General features: G+C 45.0%; 3 protein-coding genes across 3 annotated transcripts in view; 1 reads left to right on the top strand and 2 right to left on the bottom strand.

The window, feature by feature from the left end:
* LOC120047900 (BTB/POZ domain-containing protein KCTD16-like) overlaps positions 1 to 24744 on the bottom strand; it is a 908275-nt gene that overhangs the window by 497873 nt on the left and 385658 nt on the right. The gene's annotated exons all lie outside the window — the stretch shown is intronic.
* Positions 2262 to 4337, bottom strand: LOC120047899 (gastrula zinc finger protein XlCGF57.1-like). The gene is made up of 2 exons (XM_038993491.1): positions 4069 to 4337; positions 2262 to 3781 (listed from the first exon to the last, which is right to left on the bottom strand). The coding sequence occupies exons 1-2, from the start codon at positions 4256 to 4258 to the stop codon at positions 2529 to 2531; spliced, it is 1443 nt and encodes a 480-aa protein (XP_038849419.1). The 5' UTR covers positions 4259 to 4337; the 3' UTR covers positions 2262 to 2528.
* On the top strand, positions 4414 to 16641 carry LOC120047898 (acidic repeat-containing protein-like). The gene is made up of 13 exons (XM_038993490.1): positions 4414 to 4497; positions 4660 to 4772; positions 4913 to 5114; positions 5431 to 5497; positions 6710 to 6759; positions 8153 to 8216; positions 8300 to 8379; positions 8756 to 9148; positions 10301 to 10466; positions 13018 to 13168; positions 13379 to 13514; positions 14372 to 14576; positions 15560 to 16641. The coding sequence occupies exons 2-13, from the start codon at positions 4683 to 4685 to the stop codon at positions 15789 to 15791; spliced, it is 1836 nt and encodes a 611-aa protein (XP_038849418.1). The 5' UTR covers positions 4414 to 4497; positions 4660 to 4682; the 3' UTR covers positions 15792 to 16641.

Here is a 24744-nt window from a genome sequence, read left to right as displayed (position 1 = left end):
AAAAGTATTACGTGTCTAATGCTATATACGTTGTATCCAACCTTTCATGTTTTTGAAAAGGTAATAAGCAATGTAGCCTAACCAACATCTTCCCAAGATGAAATAAGTGTAAGCAGAACTTGGTTGAGACTGTTGACTGACTGAAATGTAATTTGCGTCAATCTGCAATACATATTATTTTATTTTATTTAAACTTTATTTAACTGGGCATGTCAGTTAAGAACAAATTCTTATTTACAATGACGGCCTACCAAAAGGCAAAAGGCCTCCTGCGGGGACGGGAGCTGGGATTAGAAATAAATCAAATATAAATATAGGACAAAACACACATCACGACAAGAGAGACAACACTACATAGAGACCTAAGACAACAACATAGCAGGCAGCAACACATGACAACACAGTATGGTAGCAACACAACATGACAACAACATGGTAGCAACACAACATGGTAGCAGCACAAAACATGGTACAAACATCTTTGGGCACAGACAACAGCACAAAGGGCAAGAATGTAGAGACACCAATACATCACGCAAAGCAGCCACAACTGCCAGTAAGAGTGTCCATGATTGAGTCTTTGAATGAAAAGATTGAGATAAAACTGTCCAGTTTGAGTGTTTATTGCAGCTCGTTCCAGTAGCTAGCTGCAGCGAACTGAAAAGAGGAGCGACACAGGGATGTGTGTGCTTTGGGGACCTTTAACAGAATGTGACTGGCAGAACGGGTGTTGTATGTGGAGGATGAGGGCTGCAGTAGATATCTCAGATAGGGGGGAGTGAGGCCTAAGAGGGTTTTATAAATAAGCATCAACCAGTGGGTCTTGCGACAGGTATACAGAGATGACCAGTTTACGGGGGAGTATAGAGTGCAGTGATGTGTCCTATAAGGAGCATTGGTGGCAAATCTGATGGCCGAATGGTAAAAAACATCTAGCCGCTCGAGAGCACCCTTACCTGCCGATCTATAAATGATGTCTCCATAATCTAGCATGGGTAGGATGGTCATCTGGATCAGGGTTAGTTTGGCAGCTGGGGTGAAAGAGAAGCGATTACGATAGAGGAAACCAAGTCTAGATTTAACCTTAGCCTGCAGCTTTGATATGTGCTGAGAGAAGGACAGTGCACCATCTATCCATACTCCCAAGTACTTGTATGAGGTTACTACCTCAAGCTCTAAACCCTCAGAGGTAGTAATCACACCTGTGGGGAAAGGGGCATTCTTCTTACCAAACCACATGATCTCTGTTTTGGAGGTGTTCAGAACAAGGCTAAGGGTAGAGAAAGCTTGTTGTACACTAAGAAAGCTTTGTTGTAGAGCGTTTATCACAAAATCCGTGGAGGGGCCAGCTGAGTATAAGACTGTATCATCTGCATATAAATGGATGAGAGAGCTTCCCACTGCCTGAGCTATGTTGTTGATGTAAGAAGAGTGTGGGGCCTAGGATCGAGCCTTGGGGTACTCCCTTGGTGACAGACACTGGTTGAGACAGCAGATGTTCTGACTTTATACACTGCACTCTTTGAGAGAGGTAGTTAGCAAACCAGGCCAAAGACCCCTGAGACACCAATAGTCCTTAGCCGGCCCACAAGAATGGTCTACCGTATCAAGAGCTTTGGCCAAGTCAATAAAAATAGCAGCACAACATTGCTTAGAATCAAGGGCAATGGTGACATCATTGGGGACCTTTAAGGTTGCAGTGACACATCCATAACCTGAGTGGAAACCAGATTGCATACCAGAGAGAATACTATAGACATCAAGAAAGCCAGTCAGTTGATTATTGGCAAGTTTTTTCAACACTTTTGATTAACAGGGCAAAATAGAAATAGGCCTATAACAGTTAGGATCAGCTTGATCTCCCCCTTTAAATAAAGGACGAATCATGGCTGCCATCCAAGCAATGGGAACCCCAGAAAGGAGACAGGTTTAAAAGGCTTGGTGATGATAGGGGCAACAACCTTAAAGAAGAAAGAGTCTAAACCATATGACCCAGATGTTTTTTTAGGGTCAAGTTTAAGGAGCTCCTTTAGCACCTCAGACTCAATGACAGCCTGCAGGGAGAAACTTTGTAGCGGGGCAGAGGGAAAAGAGGGAGAAGCATCGGGGATAGTCGCATTAGAAGGGGTGGGAGATGAGAAAATGTTGGAAGGGCAAGGAGGCATGGCTGAGTCAAATAGGAATCCTGACTTAATGAAGTGGTGATTTAAAGAGCTCATCCATGTTCTTACAAGAGCAAGAACTCTGATTGCTTTTTTTCATTTAACCTTTATTTATACAATAATTCACATGGAAACACAATTAGGTTTGCAAGAAAAGAAACAAAACATTTTAACAGACATGCCCACATATCCATAGTAGGGTTTTAGAAGTGATGAAAATATGATGTAGAAAACTCCCACATGCTGAAGAAATGTATGGAAAAGACACTTTTATCCGTCACGTAGAGCAGGGCACGGGATCGTGTCAGTTCTATATATTAGATTTTCTATCTGAAGGTTTTACTCTACTCAGGATTAACTCCATTGTCATATGTTCTCACTGTTGTGAACAGTCCTCATGTGTCTTTTACAATTTGCTTCATCAGTAAAGCATCTGCTACAGTAGCTGCAACAATAGGATTTCTCCCCTCTGTGGATCTTTATATGTTTAGTCAGGTTTCCACGCTCAGTGAAGCATTTCCCACATTCTTGGCACTGATGCGGTTTCTCCCCTGTGTGAACTCTCATATGCCTGCTCAGGGTTCCACTTTCAGTGAAGCTTTTTCCACATGTTTTGCACTGATATGGTTTCTCCCCTCTGTGGATCATCATGTGATTGGACAGGGTATTCTTCTGTGTGAAGTATTTCCCACATTCTTTACACCTAAATGGTTTCTCCCCTGTATGAGTTCTCATATGATTTTTAAGGTGTACTTTCTGTGTGTAGCATTTACTACATTGAGTACACTGATATGGTTTCTCTCCTGTATGACTCCTAATATGTGTTTTGAGATCACCATTCTTAGAGAAACATTTGCCACAAACATGACAAGAAATGTTTTCTTCAGTATGAGTTTGTAGGTGACCTGTCATACTTTCTGTAGAACATAAGTATTTTCCACACACACCACACTGGCATTCCTTATGCTCTGTGTGTGTTTTTCGCACATGATAGATTAAAAAACCGTTTGACAGAAAAGTCTTCCTACACACCTTGCAATAATGAGTAGTAACACTAGAAGATGTCAAACGGGGCAACATTGTGGCCGTCCTCTTTTCTCCTTTCTTTGTCTGTTTTCTCTTTGATTCGAGTGTCTTAGACCCTGATTGTAGTCCTCCACTCTCCACCTCATCATCACTTTTCCTGTTTTCACTCGGCGCTGCAGAACAGTCTGGAGTTACTGCAGAGAGGGGCTGAGAGTCACTGGCTGGTTCTGATACTCTGTAATCCTCTCCATCAGGTTCTGTTTTGATCTCATCAATTGTGTAGGTGAGTAGAGAGTCCCTCTCTCTGTCCTCCACAGTTTGGGTTTGGTAAAGATGTGAGGGCTGAGATGGGTTCTCCTGATCACAGTCACTTTCCACACAGGGAGAAGTGAATATGAACTTTATGAGATCAGCCTCCCCCAGTCCGTGAAGCTGCTCTTCCTCCTGACTGGTCCTGAGTTCCTCCTGTTCCTCTTTAATCTGTGTGAGCTTTGGGACCTCCTGAACCAGACTGGGGCTCCACTCCTCCTCACAGTGCTGCTGCTCAGGGGGAACCTCCTCTTCAGATATGGGGTGTGTGAGCTGGTGGGGATCTGATAAATGAAAAATAAGAAATATAAAGTTGCTGATAATTCAATAAATATTTTGTCTAACTCTAAATGCATAGTTTTCTTCGGCAAATAAAAAATGTTAAAAAGCTAGCTAGCTGACTTGTTTATTGGTTTTGGTACACATATAATATTGCTGTGGGATTCAACATTACAATTGCAGCTTTGCTTTTGTACTTGTAAATTTGCAATCGTGTATCTTAAGCTTCTATCTTGCCAAGTTGCCATATGATTGACGTGTGTTAATACAGTTGCAAGTCGTCAATGCAAACCTCTGTGTGACTTTATCTGTCGGGTGAAAACCAAATCCAACAGCCTTCGTAGACGATCATTCTCCTCCGTCGAACGGGAGATTTCTTCATGCAACTCTACTACTGTTGTCTCTATGGCTACGGATATATCTGTAGCAGCCGCTGTTAGTCGTTCAGTAACATACGAGTTCAGCAACTGTAGTTTAGACATTTTGAGCGGAATAAATTCTACAAAATCGTATTATTATTGTGAACAAAGCAACCATTTGTTTGACGTCGGCCTAGTTCCGCATCTAGCTACGTCATTACTACTCGTTTTCGCTTTGCCAATGACAACTTCCGGAAAAAGAAAAACACTTCCGGTGTGCAGTTTTGAATTTTCGTTGGTTGCTTTCAGTAGCTGTCCGAAACGTGGGCACAAAGCAAAAGTTCTTATCATCATCTTCAAAGGTAACGTTATGTCACGATTCGCGAACATAAAAAAAATATGTATTGTTTGTATGCATTTCCCAAAGAGGGCTATCCAGTGGCAGAGCTACAATAGCTATCAGTGGTGGGTACGCTACCTGGGCATGTTGTGAGCAGATAATAGTTATATTGTCCCCCTTACAGAGAGATAGACAGAGAAAAGTACCATGGATGACGACAATCACAGATTATTTCAAAGAGTTTCACAGAAACTGGGCTGGTCAGAGAAGGGAGGGTTGGAAACAGCAGAAGGACAGGTATGTTGTTATCTTACTTAACTTGGTCACATTAATCAGAACTATCAGTGATTATGTTATCAATTGCACACTATTCCATATGTAGTGCACTACATTTGACCTGGGTGCCATTTCAAACACATCCCATGTCTTCTTTACAGCTGATTAAGAGCATCAGTAAGACTCGGCGTCCGGCCACAGGCGATCACTTCTCCAGGGACCTTCCTCCCCGAGTCCGGCTACATCTGCCAGACAGTGAGGAAGAGGACGACGGAGGCTCAGGGAAAGAGAACCAGGTCTCCAAGGGCAACAGTTACAGGACCACGGTGTTGATAGAGTCCAGCGATGATGATTTCGACCAGTGTAAGTGAGGGTCAGTGGGTTGCTTGTCTATTAGAATTTAAAGGGCCTGTTAGACATGTTCTCTGCTTCTGTGCCGAGTGGCTCCTTGTTGCAATTTATATTAAACCTGGATTGATGTTTGATTGACTTGCCCTACGACTGCTTTCTTTTTGTTCACCTGGAAGATTCCTTTACACCTGGTCCAGAGCTGTATGAGCATTGGCCAACTCCTGATTATGGTTGTCATGGTGCCAAACATGTAGGTCTATGACATGATAGCCATGCATTGAAATACTGTAGTTGAATGAATGAATCACCATGTTCTTCTTGTCTGTAGTTCTTGTGGAGCAGGCTACACCCAAAGCTGCTTCTCGGAAACATTGCAGTGCTGCTAACAAAGTCAGGTAAAGTAGTGATTCGCCCAGCTAGTGCTGGCACAAATACTGTGTAACCAACGGTAATGGATGAAGGCTGTCGTGAAAATAAAATAACCTTAAAAAAAAATGTGTTTGCCATGTAGTAAACAGCTCACTGAAGATGGGACGGCATTCGTGCGGTTTAGTACGTTTCAAAGATGGTGGATAAAAGAAAATAGTTCACTCAGAAAAAAAGTGGTCAGTTCCGGTCTGCTTAATGGGGTGGTTATCCCATAGACACCAATGAAATAGCAGTTGGGTCTGGTCTGCTTAGTTCATTGACTGTAATGTAACCAGAAAAAATGAGGGAGTGGGGTGTCTCGCTTCCTCTTCCGTCTCTGTCCGTTTCTGCTGTAACGACGTGATGAAACTTTTTTGTTCCTTGCTGAAACAAGCAAACAAGTCTTCGATTGCCTAGGCTATACCTCCCACAATGCAGCAGCAGCACAAATAGAAATAGAATGAATTGAACAGACTTGGAAACTCTAACCCTGGCAATTTGACTGGTAAACTCATGGGTACACTCAAAATGGCTGCCTGGTATTGTGATGCAATTTCCATGGTAATGTAGAATGTTCATTCAAATGATGTTAACTGATGTGGCTCAGGCAATGGAATGTCATTTTTGTAATGTCGGTTGACATGAATCAACAAATTACAGCACATATTTTACTTCCTGCTTTGTTCATATTGGTACACTCGCAATGGCTGCCAGTCCACCCATTATGCCATCATTGACTTGAATGGGGACACCCGTTCTATTAATTCAATTTCTATGGCAGCACATACAGTCAGGAGCAGAGGAGAGTAGAAAATGTAATATAAAAATGTTTACGTTATTATGGTGAACGCTGTCATTTGGCTGGCTAATTACAGTCATCCAAAATTCCATGACCGTCACAGCCCTACTTCCAGCCTATAGCCTTGTAGACTTCGGTCTCTATTCAGTCTGGATAACTGAAGCCTTACAGATTGCCCAATAGAAATCTAAATGTAATGTCTGATTGAGGAGACATATGCAGCGTTTACCGTGAACACAATACCCACTAACCTGGGAACGTTGTGTTTAAATTTCAATCACGCTGTAATCCTGAACTTCCGCAATACGGATTGAATAGTGCCCTTAATTCCATTTCTCTATCTGGTCATTCAATTGGACAAAATGTGTTATTGTTTATTTTCTGATTCTCTCCCCTCTAGTGAACCAGTCCTTGTATTAAGCTCAGACAGTGACGACGGCTTTGAAAACTGTAAGTACCATACTGGTGCCTTGACTTCTGCATTAGTGAAGTCATGTTTTGTGTTGTGGTGAGGCTTCAGAATTCTTTATTGAAACAATGTTCTAAATCACTTCTGAATGGGTGTTTGTCATGTCTAATTTGGTGTATGTCATTTCTAAGTCAAACAACAGTATTGTTTATGACTGTCCAGGGCCCCGGTTTCCTAAATGCATCTCAAGGCTAAGTTCGTTGTTAGAACCTTCGTAGGAGCATCATTAAATCTCAACAGCTGTTTCCCGAAACCATCGTTACTAAAGCCGTACTTGAAAAGGCAAATTATTTACCGGCTGCCCCAAACCACTCGTAGAACAGCAAAGTGCGTCGTTAGATTCATCACTTTATACACAGACGATCTCTGGTAAACATAGAATCAAGATGTGTATCAGTCTCTCTGTGACCGCCAATAACTTCACAACGAAGTTGACTACAAATACATAGTTGCCAATGTCTTTGCAATTGTTACAAACAAGCAAAGGATAAAAAGATTTGAAAACAAATCTTAAAATAAAAACCGAGATGACTGCATTAAAAGATAAATAGCCTACCTACAGTATAGACTATAGGCTTGTATATTTAAATGATATTGAAATCAATTTAATGTTAATTCAATTGTTTTATCTTGCTATTTGGATACTGTCTGTCATTTGTGCCTCTATATTTCATAATGTGTAGCCTAACATGCCAAATCTGTGAGTTAGTTTATTATTATCGCGTAATCGTTATAATAAGCCGCCTCAATATTTGCAGCCATAGATGATAATATCTCTTCAGGAGCTGATCTGTCATCAGTATTGTGAAATCATTCTAATGTTTAAGGTAAAATTTGAATGGTGATAGCTGATCCGAGAGCAGCATTGCTTTTCTTTTGATCCTATCAGTTTGACACTTTCCTCAACCACCAACTTGTGAACGTTCTCTCTGCGTGGTGTTCTGGGAAACATGTTACATCTTCGTCCGTTGTAGGAAAGAGGCATCATTACAACACTCGTAAGTTCCATCGCTACCGGGAAACGGGCCCAGGTCTCTTCGATGACTCCTTACTCATGTCATTGTTCCGCATGATGAAATCGGGGAGGGGACTGTGGCTCGGTCTCCGTCCGTTCATACATTAGTCACACGCGATATCTCAGACAGCACTGGCCTGCTTTTGCAGAAACTCTGGTGAATGATGCATCTTGTCATAGAGATCCAGCATTTACATAATGACACTGATTGGCCCAAAACGGGAGCTTTAGTAATTAACAGAAATGTGTGAGTCACAGCAGAAGAGGAAGATGCGAAGCAAGAGGTATAACTGGCGCTGCTGCATCATGGGGGATGACATGTTTACTGTTCCCTTGTGTCTTCTCTGATGCCCCTGAAGTCCTGAGCCGTGTGAAAACTCCCAAGCCTAAGCCCAAGGAAGCGGAACGTGGCAGTGTAGACAGGTACAGTGGTTTCAACCTCTTACCATGACTAATGTCCCTATCGTGTGTTAAATACTCAGGTTTATCTCCTGTTTTGTCTTCAGCCTCAGAAACTTTATTGTCGACAGCTTTTCCTCCGACGATGACTTTGTCCTCAAGAAGAAAAAAACACCTACCTCCAAAGGTAACATTCTGTGTCCCTAATGGCAACCTATTCCCTATATAGGGCACTACTCTATTCAAAAGTAGTGGACTATATAGGCAATAGGGTGCTATTTGATACGCTACCATTAACTGTCAACATACATGCTTGTAATGAACTGAAATCTGTTTGAAAGAAGTTCTTCCTGCTCAGTTCAGAACTGTGGTGACGTCTCTTCTCATAGCCAGAGTTGAAGTAATTCCCAGGAAGCCTTGGTTATTTTGATATATTGTCACGGCTAGGGGGAGTTGTTAGGCCGACAGTGTTACCTACTCAACAGTCACTGTCTGTTTTGTTTAACTCATGGAGATATTATGATTCAGTCCCAACAACAGGTCACTGTGTCTGTCTTCTACAGGTACCTCTAACACCCCTAAGCCGTCATCCTCCCAGCTCCCAGTCAGAAGACCCCTGTCCCAGTGTGACTCCCCAGTTTTCCTCAGCGACAGTGAAGATGATGGTATCGTGATAAAGAGCACGTGGAGGACGCGCCACCCTGTGCGCCAGCCGCCGACGTCTCGGACACACAAGGTCAAAGTTCCACAAAGTAACCAGGAGGACATCCTCTTTCCCTCGTCCTCCCCTCCTTCTCTCCCCTCTTCCACCCCGGCCCCCCTTCCACAGCGAGCCCACTCAGCCCCGTCGAAGCTGGAGGACTCAGCCAGCTCAGAGGAGGAGTTCCTCAGCTTACTGGACAGAATTAAGAAGAACCACAAGACCGGCAACACCCCAACACCTAAACATAACACAGGTAACACCCCAACACCTAAACATGACACAGGCAACACCCCAACACCTAAACATGACACAGGCAACACCCCAACACCTAAACATGGCACGGGTAACACCCCAACACCTAAACATGACACGGGTGACACCCCAACACCTAAACATGACACGGGTGACACCCCAACACCTAAACATGACACGGGTGACACCCCAACACCTAAACATGACACGGGTGACACCCCAACACCTAAACATGACACGGGTGACACCCCAACACCTAAACATGACACGGGTGACACCCCAACACCTAAACATGACACGGGTGACACCCCAACACCTAAACATGACACGGGTGACACCCCAACACCTAAACATGACACGGGTGACACCCCAACACCTAAACATGACACGGGTGACACCCCAACACCTAAACATGACACGGGTGACACCCCAACACCTAAACATGACACGGGTGACACCCCAACACCTAAACATGACACGGGTGACACCCCAACACCTAAACATGACACGGGTGACACCCCAACACCTAAACATGACACGGGTAACACCCCAACACCTAAACATGACACGGGTAACACCCCAACACCTAAACATGACACGGGTAACACCCCAACACCTAAACATGACACGGGTAACACCCCAACACCTAAACATGACACGGGTAACACCCCAACACCTAAACATGACACGGGTAACACCCCAACACCTAAACATGACACGGGTAACACCCCAACACCTAAACATGACACGGGTAACACCCCAACACCTAAACATGACACGGGTAACACCCCAACACCTAAACATGACACGGGCAACACCCCAACACCTAAACATGACACGGGCAACACCCCAACATGACACGGGCAACACCCCAACACCTAAACATGACACAGGCAACAGTAAGTGGGGTGGCACATACCTAAAATAAAAAAGACTTGTCCCAGGAGTTGGATCAGAGAGGGTAACGTAACAAAGTAAATCTGGTATAATGGTATAATGCTCCCAAAGTGTTTAAATATAACTCCTATATTTCTGTTCAGACAGTGTCCACCCACAAGGCTTCTGCCAGCTGGGGTTTTTAATTGGTACATTTTTTTGTTGTTGTTTCTGTATCATTTCATCTCATTGGCTGCATCCTCGTGTGTGAATCCAGGGCCCAATCAGAAGCCCCCCCTGTCAGCTCCACGGCCCAAAGCCTCGAAAGAGGCGTGCCCTCGGCCGGTAGGGAGAACACCATTGGATCTGAAGACTCCAGCGCGGCTACTTGTCACTAAACCCACAGAGACCAGACTCCAGACCAGCAGCCTTTCCTTCTCCAGGTAATATTAAGTAGGGCCTAGGGCTGTACCTCAATACTCTACTGAACAGGGCCTAGGGCTGTACCTCAATACTCTACTGAACAGGGCCTAGGGCTGTACCTCAATACTCTACTGAACAGGGCCTAGGGCTGTACCTCAATACTCTACTGAACAGGGCCTAGGGCTGTACCTCAATACTCTACTGAACAGGGCCTAGGGCTGTACCTCAATACTCTACTGAACAGGGCCTAGGGCTGTACCTCAATACTCTACTGAACAGGGCCTAGGGCTGTACCTCAATACTCTACTGAACAGGGCCTAGGGCTGTACCTCAATACTCTACTGAACAGGGCCTAGGGCTGTACCTCAATACTCTACTGAACAGGGCCTAGTGCAGGGTGTACCTCAATACTCTACTGAACAGGGCCTAGTGCAGGGTGTACCTCAATACTCTACTGAACAGGGCCTAGGGCTGTACCTCAATACTCTACTGAACAGGGCCTAGGGCTGTACCTCAATACTCTACTGAACAGGGCCTAGGGCTGTACCTCAACACTCTACTGAACAGGGCCTAGTGCAGGGTGTAGATCAATACTCTACTGAACAGGGCCTAGTGCAGGGTGTACCTCAATACTCTACTGAACAGGGCTTAGGGGTGTAGATCAATACTCTACTGAACAGGGGCTAGGGCTGTACCTCAACACTCTACTGAACAGGGCCTAGGGCTGTACCTCAATACTCTACTGAACAGGGCCTAGTGCAGGGTGTACCTCAATACTCTACTGAACAGGGCCTAGGGCTGTACCTCAATACCCTACTGAACAGGGCCTAGGGCTGTACCTCAATACTCTACTGAACAGGGCCTAGGGCTGTACCTCAATACTCTACTGAACAGGGCCTAGTGCAGGGTGTACCTCAATACTCTACTGAACAGGGCCTAGTGCAGGGTGTACCTTAATACTCTACTGAACAGGGCCTAGTGCAGGGTGTACCTCAATACTCTACTGAACAGGGCCTAGGGCTGTACCTCAATACTCTACTGAACAGGGCCTAGGGCTGTACCTCAATACTCTACTGAACAGGGCCTAGGGCTGTACCTCAATACTCTACTGAACAGGGCCTAGTGCAGGGTATACCTCAATACTCTACTGAACAGGGCCTAGTGCAGGGTGTACCTCAATACTCTACTGAACAGGGCCTAGGGCAGGGTGTACCTCAATACTCTACTGAACAGGGCCTAGGGCTGTACCTCAATACTCTACTGAACAGGGCCTAGGGCTGTACCTCAATACTCTACTGAACAGGGCCTAGGGCTGTACCTCAACACTCTACTGAACAGGGCCTAGTGCAGGGTGTAGATCAATACTCTACTGAACAGGGCCTAGGGCTGTACCTCAATACTCTACTGAACAGGGCCTAGGGGTGTAGATCAATACTCTACTGAACAGGGCCTAGGGCTGTACCTCAACACTCTACTGAACAGGGCCTAGGGCTGTACCTCAATACTCTACTGAACAGGGCCTAGTGCAGGGTGTACCTCAATACTCTACTGAACAGGGCCTAGGGCTGTACCTCAATACCCTACTGAACAGGGCCTAGGGCTGTACCTCAATACTCTACTGAACAGGGCCTAGGGCTGTACCTCAATACTCTACTGAACAGGGCCTAGTGCAGGGTGTACCTCAATACTCTACTGAACAGGGCCTAGTGCAGGGTGTACCTTAATACTCTACTGAACAGGGCCTAGTGCAGGGTGTACCTCAATACTCTACTGAACAGGGCCTAGGGCTGTACCTCAATACTCTACTGAACAGGGCCTAGTGCAGGGTGTACCTCAATACTCTACTGAACAGGGCCTAGGGCTGTACCTCAATACCCTACTGAACAGGGCCTAGGGCTGTACCTCAATACTCTACTGAACAGGGCCTAGGGCTGTACCTCAATACTCTACTGAACAGGGCCTAGGGCTGTACCTCAATACTCTACTGAACAGGGCCTAGGGCTGTACCTCAATACTCTACTGAACAGGGCCTAGGGCTGTACCTCAATACTCTACTGAACAGGGCCTAGGGCTGTACCTCAATACTCTACTGAACAGGGCCTAGGGCTGTACCTCAATACTCTACTGAACAGGGCCTAGGGCTGTACCTCAATACTCTACTGAACAGGGCCTAGTTTAGGGTGTACCTCAATACTCTACTGAACAGGGCCTAGTGCTGTACCTCAATACTCTACTGAACAGGGCCTAGTGCTGTACCTCAATACTCTACTGAACAGGGCCTAGGGCTGTACCTCAATACTCTACTGAACAGGGCCTAGGGCTGTACCTCAATACTCTACTGAACAGGGCCTAGTGCAGGGTGTACCTCAATACTCTACTGAACAGGGCCTAGTGCAGGGTGTACCTCAATACTCTACTGAACAGGGCCTAGGGCTGTACCTCAATACTCTACTGAACAGGGCCTAGTGCAGGGTGTACCTCAATACTCTACTGAACAGGGCCTAGTGCAGGGTGTACCTCAATGTTTCTCTCCTCAGTGTGTCAGACTCCAGGCTGTGTTTCTCTCCTCAGTGTGTCAGCAGCAGGGTGTCAGACTCCGGGATGTTTCCTCCAGTCTCTGTCTGGACCAGGCTCCAGCTACAGCCGTAACTTCAAGCAGATCAAGGAGGAGCTCACCAGCAAACTGTATCACCTGTACAACACCAGCGTGTTCGACAGCAAGGTACGCACACACACACTTTAAGCATACATAGGCTATACAGATTTAAACACACAGGTTATAAGCCTACATATTCCTCCATATCACTTGGAGAGTGATGAAGATGCCATATTATACGGTGTTTTGCATTGACCTACACCATAACATCATGTGACCTGGGATTGTCTTGTATGTTTTACCTGTTCTTTCCTTTGTAACATCTTTGTTCCCCAGCTGCCCAGTAACATGTCAGTGAGCTGGAATAACAAGATGAGGAAGACTGCTGGCTACTGCATCACAGGGCAGGAGAGAGGAGGAGGGAACCGATACGCCCGTATCCAACTCTCTGAGAAAGTCTGTGACTCTGCAGGTAAGGCTTCACTGGTTGAAGAACTAATGACATGACATTAAATCTATCTTGTTATAACGTTGAAATTAGGTTCTGGTGAAAGTAATTTAAAGTCAAGCTTGAATTTGAACAGCTCGTGTCTGTATGATTAAACCTGTGTAAAAAGTATCCTGCTTTCTCTCCCACCTTCCCTCATTCTCACCCACCCTTCCTCTCCTCTCTCTCCCTCTAACACCTTCCCTCATTATCTCCTCTCTCTCCCTCTCCTCTCTCTCCAACTCCCTCTCTCCTCTCTCTCCCACTCCCTCTCTCCTCTCTCTCCCACCTTCCCTCATTCTCACCCATCCTTCCTCTCCTCTCCCACCCATCCTTCCTCTCCTCTCTCTCCCACTCCCTCTCTCACCCATCCTTCCTCTCCTCTCTCTCCCACTCCCTCTCTCCTCTCTCTCCCACTCCCTCTCTCCTCTCTCACCCATCCTTCCTCTCCTCTCTCTCCCACTCCCTCTCTCTTCTCTCTCCCATTCCCTCTCTCCTCTCCCATTCCCTCTCTCTTCTCTCACCCATCCTTCCTCTCTCTCCCACTCCCTCTCTCCTCTCTCTCCCACTCCCTCCTCTCACCCACTCCCTCCCTCTCTCCTCTCTCTCCCACTCCCTCTCTCTTCTCTCACCCATCCTTCCTCTCCTACCCATCCTTCCTCTCCTCTCTCACCCATCCTTCCTCTCCTCTCTCACCCATCCTTACTCTCCTCCCTCTAACACCTTCCCTCATTCTCACCCATCCTTCCTCTCCTCCTCTCTCTCCCACTCCCTCTCTCTCCCATTCCCCCCTTGCCTCTTCTTTTCTCTCCCGTGTTACTTTCCATCCTCCCTCTTGGCAGACCGCCTGCGAGACACGTTAGTCCATGAGATGTGCCACGCTGCCACCTGGTTGATCAACAGTGTGAGGGATGGGCACGGTCCCTTCTGGAAGCTGTATGCCCGCAAGGCCACGCTGGCACACCCCGAGCTGCCCGTGGTCACCCGCTGCCACAGCTACGACATTAACTACAAGTACCAGTACCAGTGCAGCTGCTGCAAAAACACGTACAGTACCAGTCAAAAGTTTCATTTCAGGGTTGTTCTTTATTTTACTATTTTCTACATTGTAGAATAATAGTGAAGACATCAAAACTATGAAATAACACATATGGAATCATGTTGTAACCAAACAAAAAAGTGTTAAACAAATCAAAATATATCATTTTTTTAGATTCTTGAAAGTAGCCACTCTTTGCCTTGATGACAGCTTTGCACACTCTTGGCATTCTCTCAACCAGCTTTGAGGTAGTCACCTGGAATGCATTTCAATTCATTTCAATTAACAGATATGCCATGTTAAGTTCATTTGTGTTTGAGCCAATCAGTTGTGTTGTGACAAGGTAGGGGTGGTATACAGAAGATAGCCCTATGTGGTAAAATACTAAGTCCATATTATGGCAAGAACAGCTCAAATTAGCAAAGAGAAACAACAGTCCATTATTACTTTAAGACATGAAGGTCAGTCAATCCGGAAAATTTCAAGAACTTTGAAAGTTTCTTCAAGTGCAGTCGCAAAAACCATCAAGCGCTATGATGACACTGGCTCTCATGAGGAACGCCACAGGAAAGGAAGACCCAGAGTGACCTCTGCTGCAGAGGATGAGTTCATTAGAGTTAACTGCACCTCAGATTGCAGCCCAAATAAATGCTTCACAGAGTTCAAGTAACAGACACATCTTAACATCAACTGTTCAGAGGAGACTGAGTGAATCAGGCCTTCATGGCCAATTTGTTGCAAAGAAACCACTACTAAAGGACACCAACAATAAGAAGAGACTTGCTTGATGGCTAAACTCTTAAACCTATTGATGGCTAAACTCTTAAACCTATTGATGGCTAAACTCTTAAACCTATTGATGGCTAAACTCTTAAACCTATTGATGGCTAAACTCTTAAACCTATTGATGGCTAAACTCTTAAACCTATTGATGGCTAAACTCTTAAACCTATTGATGGCTAAACTGTTCTCTTCTTCCTGCCCTCTGTAGACTCGGTCGCCACTCTAAGTCTCTGGACACCCAGAGGTTTGTGTGTGCCCTCTGTACGGGTCCGCTGGTCCTGCTCAACCCCGCCAAGCCCCGGGCGCCCACGGCCTTCGCCAACTTCGTCAAGGAGAACTATGGCAGTGTTCGCCAAAACCTGGTGGGTCAGAGCCACGGTGAGGTAATGAGGAAACTCAGTGTTGACTTTGCCACCAAGACCAAACTCAGCCAGAACTGAGAGGGAGAGAGAGAGAGATCAACTGTCCCTATATTTCACTAACTGTATCCTTGGCTTGAAGATTTTCACTGGTCTCACATTATTTGATAGGTGTGAGAGGTGGAATCATTCTGAGGCAGTTGGATGGCGTGGTTACAAGGACCTGGATTAGCCCTACACTGCTCTTGTCTCGGACTATAAAGCACTCAGGATATGAATAATGAGACGTGTTTTTTGTTCAGGAGTAGCCGTAAAAACCCTCGCTGAACATGCATTCTTCTGTTAATTCCTTGACCGTTTCCACTGCTCTGATTTGAAGCAATGATGGGATCCTTCTCTTTCAACCATCCTAATGTGTAAGATTAGTGGGATCTTCAAGTTGATAGGTCTGTCTTAAATACCTCTGTGTTTATATCAGGTTTTCAGAGGCAGCTATGGTGAGTCTGTCATTCCTTACCTCTGTAACTGGAGTCTCACCGTTACAGTGAAGTGAGCCAAGAGACACACTGAACAGTGACTAAAGGCAACGTGAATCAGTCGTATATTGTTGTGTCAAGCCTGCCTGTGACATGGTTTCATACCATTCAAATATCATTTCTGGGGAGCTTTAGAGATGGTGACAAACTGTTTTGAATTACTTGAAATTTTAAATCAGTGAACATTATTGTAATATATTTTCAGGTTTATTTTTGTTCCATGAAATTTTCATCAGTGCATAACAGGCAGATGTGGCAACTTCTCATTCATGTGAGGGAAATATATGTAATTTTTTTAAACGTTTGTCTTAATATTTGTGTTTTTTTCCATGTTTTGTTGATGACAATGTTACTTTTTTAATAAAGATTAGATGTTGTACACGTTAGTGTCAACTCTGCAATATAAACACATCTGTTGATTTGCGGGTAGACTAACATCACTAAGGTGAGGAATGTCATCCCACTCTTGTTCATTACAACCATTCTGCTTGCTTTTGTACATGTATTGTCTCTGCAAACTACTCTTCTCCACTGGTCTATTGACTCAGCTATCCAGGTCTACCGTTTCAGGGAACGATATCAGCCACGTGGTTCAGAAACGACAGAAAATATAGTGTTATCAAAATTCCCAAGCTACTTCGGGACAAACACATGTGACGATGAGGTATACTTAGTGTACAAAACATTAAGAACACCTGTTCTTTTCATGACACTGACCAGGGGAAAGCTATGATCCCTTATTGATGTCACTTGTTAAATCCACTTCAATCAGTGTAGATGATGAAGAGGAAACAGGTTAAAGAAGGATTTTTAATCCTTGAGACAATTGAGACATGGATTGTGTATGTGTGCCATTCAGAGGGTGAATGGGTAAGACAAAAGATTTAAGTGCCTTAGAACGGGGTAAGGTAGTAGGTGCCAGGTGTGAAATGGCTAGCTAGTTAGCGAGGTGTGCGCTAATAGCGTTTCAATCGGTGACATCACTCGCTCGGAGACCTTGAAGTAGTTGTTTCCCTTGCTCTGCAAGGCCCGCTGCTTTTGTGGGGCGATGGGTAACGATGCTTCGCGGGAGGCAGTTGTTAATGTGTGCAGAGGGTCCCTGGTTCGAAGCCCATGTAGGGGAGAGGAGAGGGATGGAAGCAAGACTTACACAGGCGCAACGGTTTGTGTCAAGAACTGCAACGTTGCTGGGTTTTTCACGTTCAACAGGTTCCTGTGTGTATCAAGAATGATCCACCACCTAAAAGGACATCCAGCCAACTTGACACAACTGTGGGAAGCATCCCTGTGGAACGCTTTCAACGCTGTGTAGAGTCCATGCCCCACAAATTGAGGCTGTCCTGAGGGCAAGGGGGGGTGCATTATGGGTAAAATTGTGACTGACTGACCGATCTACGAATAATATTGAGTAGTTATTTATGATGTAAGGTGATTTGTAGTTCTGTCAGTTGGCAGTCGCCTGCCATGTCAAATAAGGCAGCCATGAAGGTTTTAAATGATATCACTGAAGCCCTTGACAAAAAACAGCCCTGTGTCTCACTTTTTGTTGATCTCTCTAAGGCTTTTGATACAGTTGATCATGCTATACTAAGGTAGAGATTGTCGAGTGTAGGTCTTTCAGAGCATGCAGTTGCATGGTTTGCTAACTATCTGTCTGATAGAACTCAGTGCACTCAATTTGATGGGCTTATGTCTGTTAAATTGTTTGTCTTTAATGGTGTGCCCCAAGGCTCTGTACTTTGTCCTCTCTTATTCACTATTTATATAAATGATTTAGACAAAAATGTCAAATGCGCAACTTCATTTTTATGCTGCTGATATTGTTATTTACTGTTGTGCCTCGTCTCTTACAAAAGCTTTCCAGAACTTGCAAACTGCTTTTTATACTGTTCAACATACCTTGTGCCAATTGAAGCTTATCCTCAATACTGACAAAACTAAACTAAGGGTGTTTTCTAAAGCAAGAAATAGACCTCTGAACCTTTCACCTATTACTACCTGTCAGTGCAAGGAGATTGAGGTTGTAACCTCATATAAATATCTTGGAATTTTAATTGATGACGGCCTCTCTTTTTAAATGGCATATTCAACAACTTACAAAACAATTGAAGCTGAAATTGGGATTTTATTTTAGGAATAAGGCCTGTTTTTCTTTTGAAGCCAGAAGGAGGCTAGTATCAGCTATATTTATGCCTTTACTAGACTATGGGGATATTTTATATTTGAACGCTTCCGCTCAGTGTTTGACATCAATTGACACCCTTTACCATGGAGCACTGAGATTTATTTTAAACTGCAAAATCCTTACGCACCACTGCACTTTATGAACAAGGGTTGGCTGGCCTTCTCTAGTCACTGGTATACTTTTATTTACAAAGCCATTTTGGGTTTACTACCTTTTTATTTGGGCATTTTTATTGTTCAGAAATGTGGTGGGTACTCTCTTCGTTCGCTGGACTTTATCCTGCTAATTGTTCCAAATGTCCGAACTGAATTTGGTAAAAGGGCTTTAATGTACTCTGCGCCATCGTCTTGGAACGCCTTACAAAATACTTTTAAACTGGAAGAACTTGTCCCGAGTGGTATTTTTAAATCACTGATGAATGATCTTGAGACTAATTCCCTGACCTGTCAATGTTTTTAATTAGCTGTTTTTGATTTTGTTATACTCTTGTGAATTCTATGGTTTTTACTAGATTACTTGTAGTTTTTCATGTTGTTTGTCTGTAATTTTTGTAATGACTTGGTGCTGCCTATCTTGGCCAGGACGCTCTTGAAAAAGAGATTTTAAATCTCAATGATCCCTTCCTGGTTAAATAAAGGTAAAAAAAAATGTTTTTTAAACTGTTGTATTGTTAAGAAAAAAGACGGACAGATGGACACAGGCCCTATGGCCCATTAGCCATTTCCCCTTGGTTGAGGGTTCAGGATTGGTCTGTGACTGCAAACCCAATGTTCACAATGAGTTATTCACAATGAGTTATGCTGTCCGCCTGGAGGGCCAGGGTAACTGCTGTCTGCCTGGAGGGCCAGGGTAACTGCTGTCCGCCTGGAGCAGGGGAGCCCATCTCTACCCCTAATGTCCCAGCACAGCAGCAGGAAACAGGCCAGCGTAGTGAGGTAGCAGGCAGGGAGAACCACACCACTCACCACCGTGTAGAAGAGGCTCAAGGCTGAGGCCCCAGACAGACACGGAGCCAGGATGAGAGCTCTGCAGCGGGGGAGAGTGGTGTTAACCTCCATGCTGCTCAAAGCTATACACAGTGCCACAGCACTGACCAGGATTGACAAGGACCAGGTCGCTGCGATGGTGGCCCGTTGGCGGCGGGGTTAGACCATGAGGTCATACTTTAGAGGCTACGCAGCGGTCCAGGGCCAGAGCCGTGCTGAGGAGAAGATCCACCTGGAGGAGAAGGGGGGGAGGAGGGGGGAAGGAGAAGAAGAATAGAGATAACATCAGGTTAACGATTTCTTTCATAAATGTTGGGCAGCTCAACAGGGCACTACCTATTGAGTCAAGGCTAGAGAAGAGTATTTACATACAATATACTGTACATGCAATATATACACTACATGGCCAGAATTAGTGGATTCGGGTATTTCAGCATCCCCCGTTGTTGACAGGTGTATCGAGCACACAGCCATGAAATCTACATAGACAAATATTGGCAGTATTACTGAAGAGCTCAGTGACGTTCAACAAGCAGGGCCAGGGTAACACCGTCATAGGATGCCACCTTTCCAACAAGTCAGTTTGTTGTCAACTGTAAGTGCTGTAAGTGTAAGTGCTGTTATTATGAAGTTGAAACGTCTAGGAGCAACAACGGAACATTGTTGCGGGGACTTGCTTCCATTCAACCACAAGAGCATTAATGAGGTTGGGCACTCATGTTGGGCGAATAGGCCTGGCTCGCAGTCGGCCTTCCAATTTATCCCAAAGGTTTTTGGTCTCTGTGCAGGCCAGTCAAGTTCTTCCACATTGATCTCGACAAACTATTTCTGCATGGACCTCGCTTAGTGCAAGGGGGCATTGTCATGCTGAAACAGGAAAGGGCCTTCCCCAAACTGTTTCCACAAAGTTGGAAGAACAGAATGGTCTAGAATGTCATTGTGTGCTGTAGCATTAAGATTTCCCTTCACTGGAACTAAGGGGCCTAGCCCCACACTACGCGTTTCCACTACTGCAGAGTCCCCAGATAAGTATTACAAATTATAAAAGAGCATTAATACTAGATACCGCGCTTTTCACGAGTGTCACAACTGAGAATTCCCTACCATCACTGTTACGCAAGTCTCTCCTGTCTACATTCTGTTCATGTGGTCAGCACTCTTTCACCAGGTCAAACTCCTACTACGTGTAAATGTACTTGGTGAATCAAGCTAATTCTGATTCCAATTCTGACCTTTATGTTGTCGCAGCAGAGGAGACATGTGAGGCTGAAGAAGCGTGTTTGGCTGAGCACAGAGGGGGCTCTGGTGATGGGAGGAGCAGAGGGATACTGAGGAGGGTGTTGAAGGTACAGCCGACAAACAAGGAGATCAGTTTTGCCAGGTGGTAGAGGTGACTGTCCATCTGGGTCATCATGTTCTGCAAGGCCATCACATTACAGTTGGGGGTTCCCATAGCGACTCCTGGAACAGAAAGAGACCCTGAATTGCAAATCAACACCAAACCTCCTGTCTGGGTACTTCTCCATACACATATGGGTCTCCAGGCCCTGTAAGGCCATCATGACTCAGTCACTGCTGGACCTGGAAGAGTTCACCCCAACATCAATTGCTGCGTCCCAATAATATCTCCTTTCTCCTGTGTACACTCATTTACCAGATTCCCACAAATGTTAAATCATTTTGGTGGAGGCATGGACAAGGGGTAGTTTCTACTATATTTCTTATACCAGTCATTTCCCTATTTTTTACCCCCTTTTACTCCCCAATTTTGTGATATCCAATTGCGATCTTGTTTCAATGGGCTCAGGAGAGGCTGTGGTCGAGTCATGCGTCCTCCGAAACATGACCCGCCAAACAGTGCTTCTTAACCCGGAAGCCAGCCACATCAACGTGTCAGAGGAAACACTGCTCAAGTGATGACCGAAGTCAGCCTGCAGGGGCCTGGCCGGCCACAAGGAGTCGCTAGAGCACAATGATCCAAGTAAAAACACCCCTGGCCAAACCTTCCCCTAACCCGGATGACACTAGGCCAATTGTGAGCCGCCCTATGGGACTCCTGGTCACAGGCGGTTGTGACACAGCCTGGGATCAAACCCGGGTCTGTAGTGATGCCTTAGACCGCTGCACCACTCAAGAGGCCACTCATTTCCTTTTTCATCAGTGAAGTTGAATTGTGGGGATATTTACGCTGTAAGGATTTTTACACGACAAAGGAAAGTAAACTGGTGCAAAGGAGAGATTGGGATAACTAATGTTTTTATGCCTCAATGTGGTGAACTAAAGTTGACCTGATCTCACTTGAAATGTCACGGAGAATACCCCAGAACTCAGAAGTGAGAGAGTAGAACCGTATTCTTGACACCCAAATAGGGGCAACATACCCAAAGAGCACAGACTCATAATTGATTTATGGAACAATCCACAGTACCCTACAATCAGCAACCGATAACTCCTGCAATACTCATACCCGAGTCGACCGCTGGTAGTTTATATGACAGATTAGTTTGCAAATAGATCCTCAGTACTAAAGCAACAATACCTATTTTGAAGGGCACAACACTTCTATTTTCATTGGCTTCTTTACTGACATGTTGTCTAGCATGTTCTCTCATACTAAAATTATGTTCATGTTAATCATGGTTCACGGAAATAATTACTATAAAGCCAAAAGACATGCTGACTGCAGACCTGAGTTCAAATACATGGGTATTTGAGTATTTGTTATTTAAATACTTATTATCTTAGTATTTTTAAATAATGTGGCCCAAATAAATTACTTCAATTGTAAGTATTTTAACATATTTTCAAATAATTTTCTATAAACAGTATTTTAAAAATACTTAGAAAGGGTATAAAATACCCTTTCTAAGTATTTTTAAAATAGTATTCAAGTATTTTTAAAATACTTTCTAACTGTCCCTGAAAGTAATTGAAATTCACTAAATAGTATTTGAACCCAGGTCTGGTTGACTGACACTCACCTTCAGCTGTCTCACTGTGGTCACTCACCTTCAGCTATCTGACTGTGGTCACTCACCTTCAGCTGTCTCACTGTGGTCACTCACCTTCAGCTATCTGACTGTGGTCACTCACCTTCAGCTATCTGACTGTGGTCACTCACCTTCAGCTATCTGACTGTGGTCACTCACCTTCAGCTATCTGACTGTGGTCACTCACCTTCAGCTATCTGACTGTGGTCACTCACCTTCAGCTGTCTCACTGTGGTCACTCACCTTCAGCTGTCTCACTGTGGTCACTCACCTTCAGCTGTCTCACTGTGGTCACTCACCTTCAGCTATCTGACTGTGGTCACTCACCTTCAGCTATCTGACTGTGGTCACTCACCTTCAGCTATCTGACTGTGGTCACTCACCTTCAGCTATCTGACTGTGGTCACTCACCTTCAGCTATCTGACTGTGGTCACTCACCTTCAGCTATCTGACTGTGGTCACTCACCTTCAGCTATCTCACTGTGGTCACTCACCTTCAGCTATCTCACTATGGTCACTCACCTTCAGCTATCTCACTGTGGTCACTCACCTTCAGCTATCTCACTGTGGTCACTCACCTTCAGCTATCTCACTGTGGTCACTCACCTTCAGCTGTCTCACTGTGGTCACTCACCTTCAGCTGTCTCACTGTGGTCACTCACCTTCAGCTGTCTCAATGTGGTCACTCACCTTCAGCTGTCTCACTGTGGTCACTCACCTTCAGCTATCTCACTGTGGTCACTCACCTTCAGCTGTCTCACTGTGGTCACTCACCTTCAGCTGTCTCACTGTGGTCACTCACCTTCAGCTGTCTCACTGTGGTCACTCACCTTCAGCTGTCTCACTGTTGTCACTCACCTTCAGCTGTCTCACTGTGGTCACTCACCTTCAGCTGTCTCACTGTGGTCACTCACCTTCAGCTGTCTCACTGTGGTCACTCTTCTTTAGGTTATCAGATTGTTAATTGCTTCCAAATCAACATGCCAATTCTGCAATCTTATATCAATCTCATTTCAGGTTTCAGTCAGGTTCCTTATGTTTCCAATGAGATGATATCTCGTCATATGCTGGGAGCAACCGACCCATATCCCTCTCTCTTTCTCTCACTCTCTCTCTCTCTCTCACACCAAGTGAACACTCACTGCAGTCCCCTGTCCCTAAAGCACATCACAAATACCACTGAGCCAGTAGTTTGTTGCTGCTATCAAATATTACATGATCGTATTCACAGCTCTGCTGTCTCTCTGCAGGAGTGGAGTCTGGTGAGGAGTCCCAAATGGAACCCTATTCCCTATATAGTGCACTACTTTGGACCAGGACCCATAGGGCTCTGGCCAAAAGATGTGCACTATATAGGGAATAGGATGCCATTTGGGACTCAGCCCTGGCTGTCAATGTGTGTCTGATAGCACATAAAGGACTGGCGTTGGGGGAATATAGAAACATTTACAGCATCTGTTACCCATAGGTCTAACCATGTTCAGGGCCTTTGTTAAAAGCATCTCAGAGGAAGGGTGCTGATCTAGGATCAGTTGTCCCTTTATAGATGATAATGAATAAGATTATATGGTCAGTGAGGGGCTGATCCTAGACCAGCACTCCTACTTTGGGATGAGATGCTTTGTGAATACGGGCCCTAAATTAATCTTAGAATGAGTCTACTCTTAGCAATAATGTACTAACGTTAGACTAGAGATTAAACATGGACATGTGTAACACTAGAATGGACACGGGCACCCTGGCAACATGATTGTAGGATAGCCATCTTGGTCAGGGAAATCTTTCTTTCTAGAGACTTCTCCAACATGGTGACACAGTACATGGATGCAAATGGTCAGAACATGTTACAGCACCATGAACTTGTCTTACGAATACACTGGGAAAAAAACTGCTTAAAAGGTATTTCATTAATGAATATCTTAAATATCAATATATATCTGCACATGCAGTTTATACGTACAAAACATTCAATACAGGAGATCATACTGTAGATAATTCAAAGAGACAAAAATACAACAATACGAAGAAGAAAAATACAGTCACAACTTTCACTTTACATTAGAGTAGTAAGGTGGATGTTAGAGGGGAGGGATTGCCAAGGGGTTGAGGGGGGGGGGTTGGAGGGGGTGACTAGGGGAGGGGTTGCCAAGGGGTAGAGGGGGGGGGGTTGGAGGGGGTGACTAGGGGTAGAGGAGGGGGGTGTTGGAGGGGAGGGGGTGACTAGGGGTAGAGGAGGGGCGTGTTGGAGGGGAGGGGGTGCCAAGGGGTAGAGGAGGGGGGTGTTGGAGGGGAGGGGGTGCCTAGGGGTAGAGGAGGGGGGTGTTGGAGGGAGGGTG

This window comes from Salvelinus namaycush, chromosome 5 (genome assembly GCF_016432855.1).
Source record: "Salvelinus namaycush isolate Seneca chromosome 5, SaNama_1.0, whole genome shotgun sequence".
NCBI classification, from domain to species: domain Eukaryota; kingdom Metazoa; phylum Chordata; class Actinopteri; order Salmoniformes; family Salmonidae; genus Salvelinus; species Salvelinus namaycush.
The sequence above is the reverse complement of the archived record's forward strand: the minus strand, read 5'-3'. Positions and strand labels throughout refer to the sequence as shown.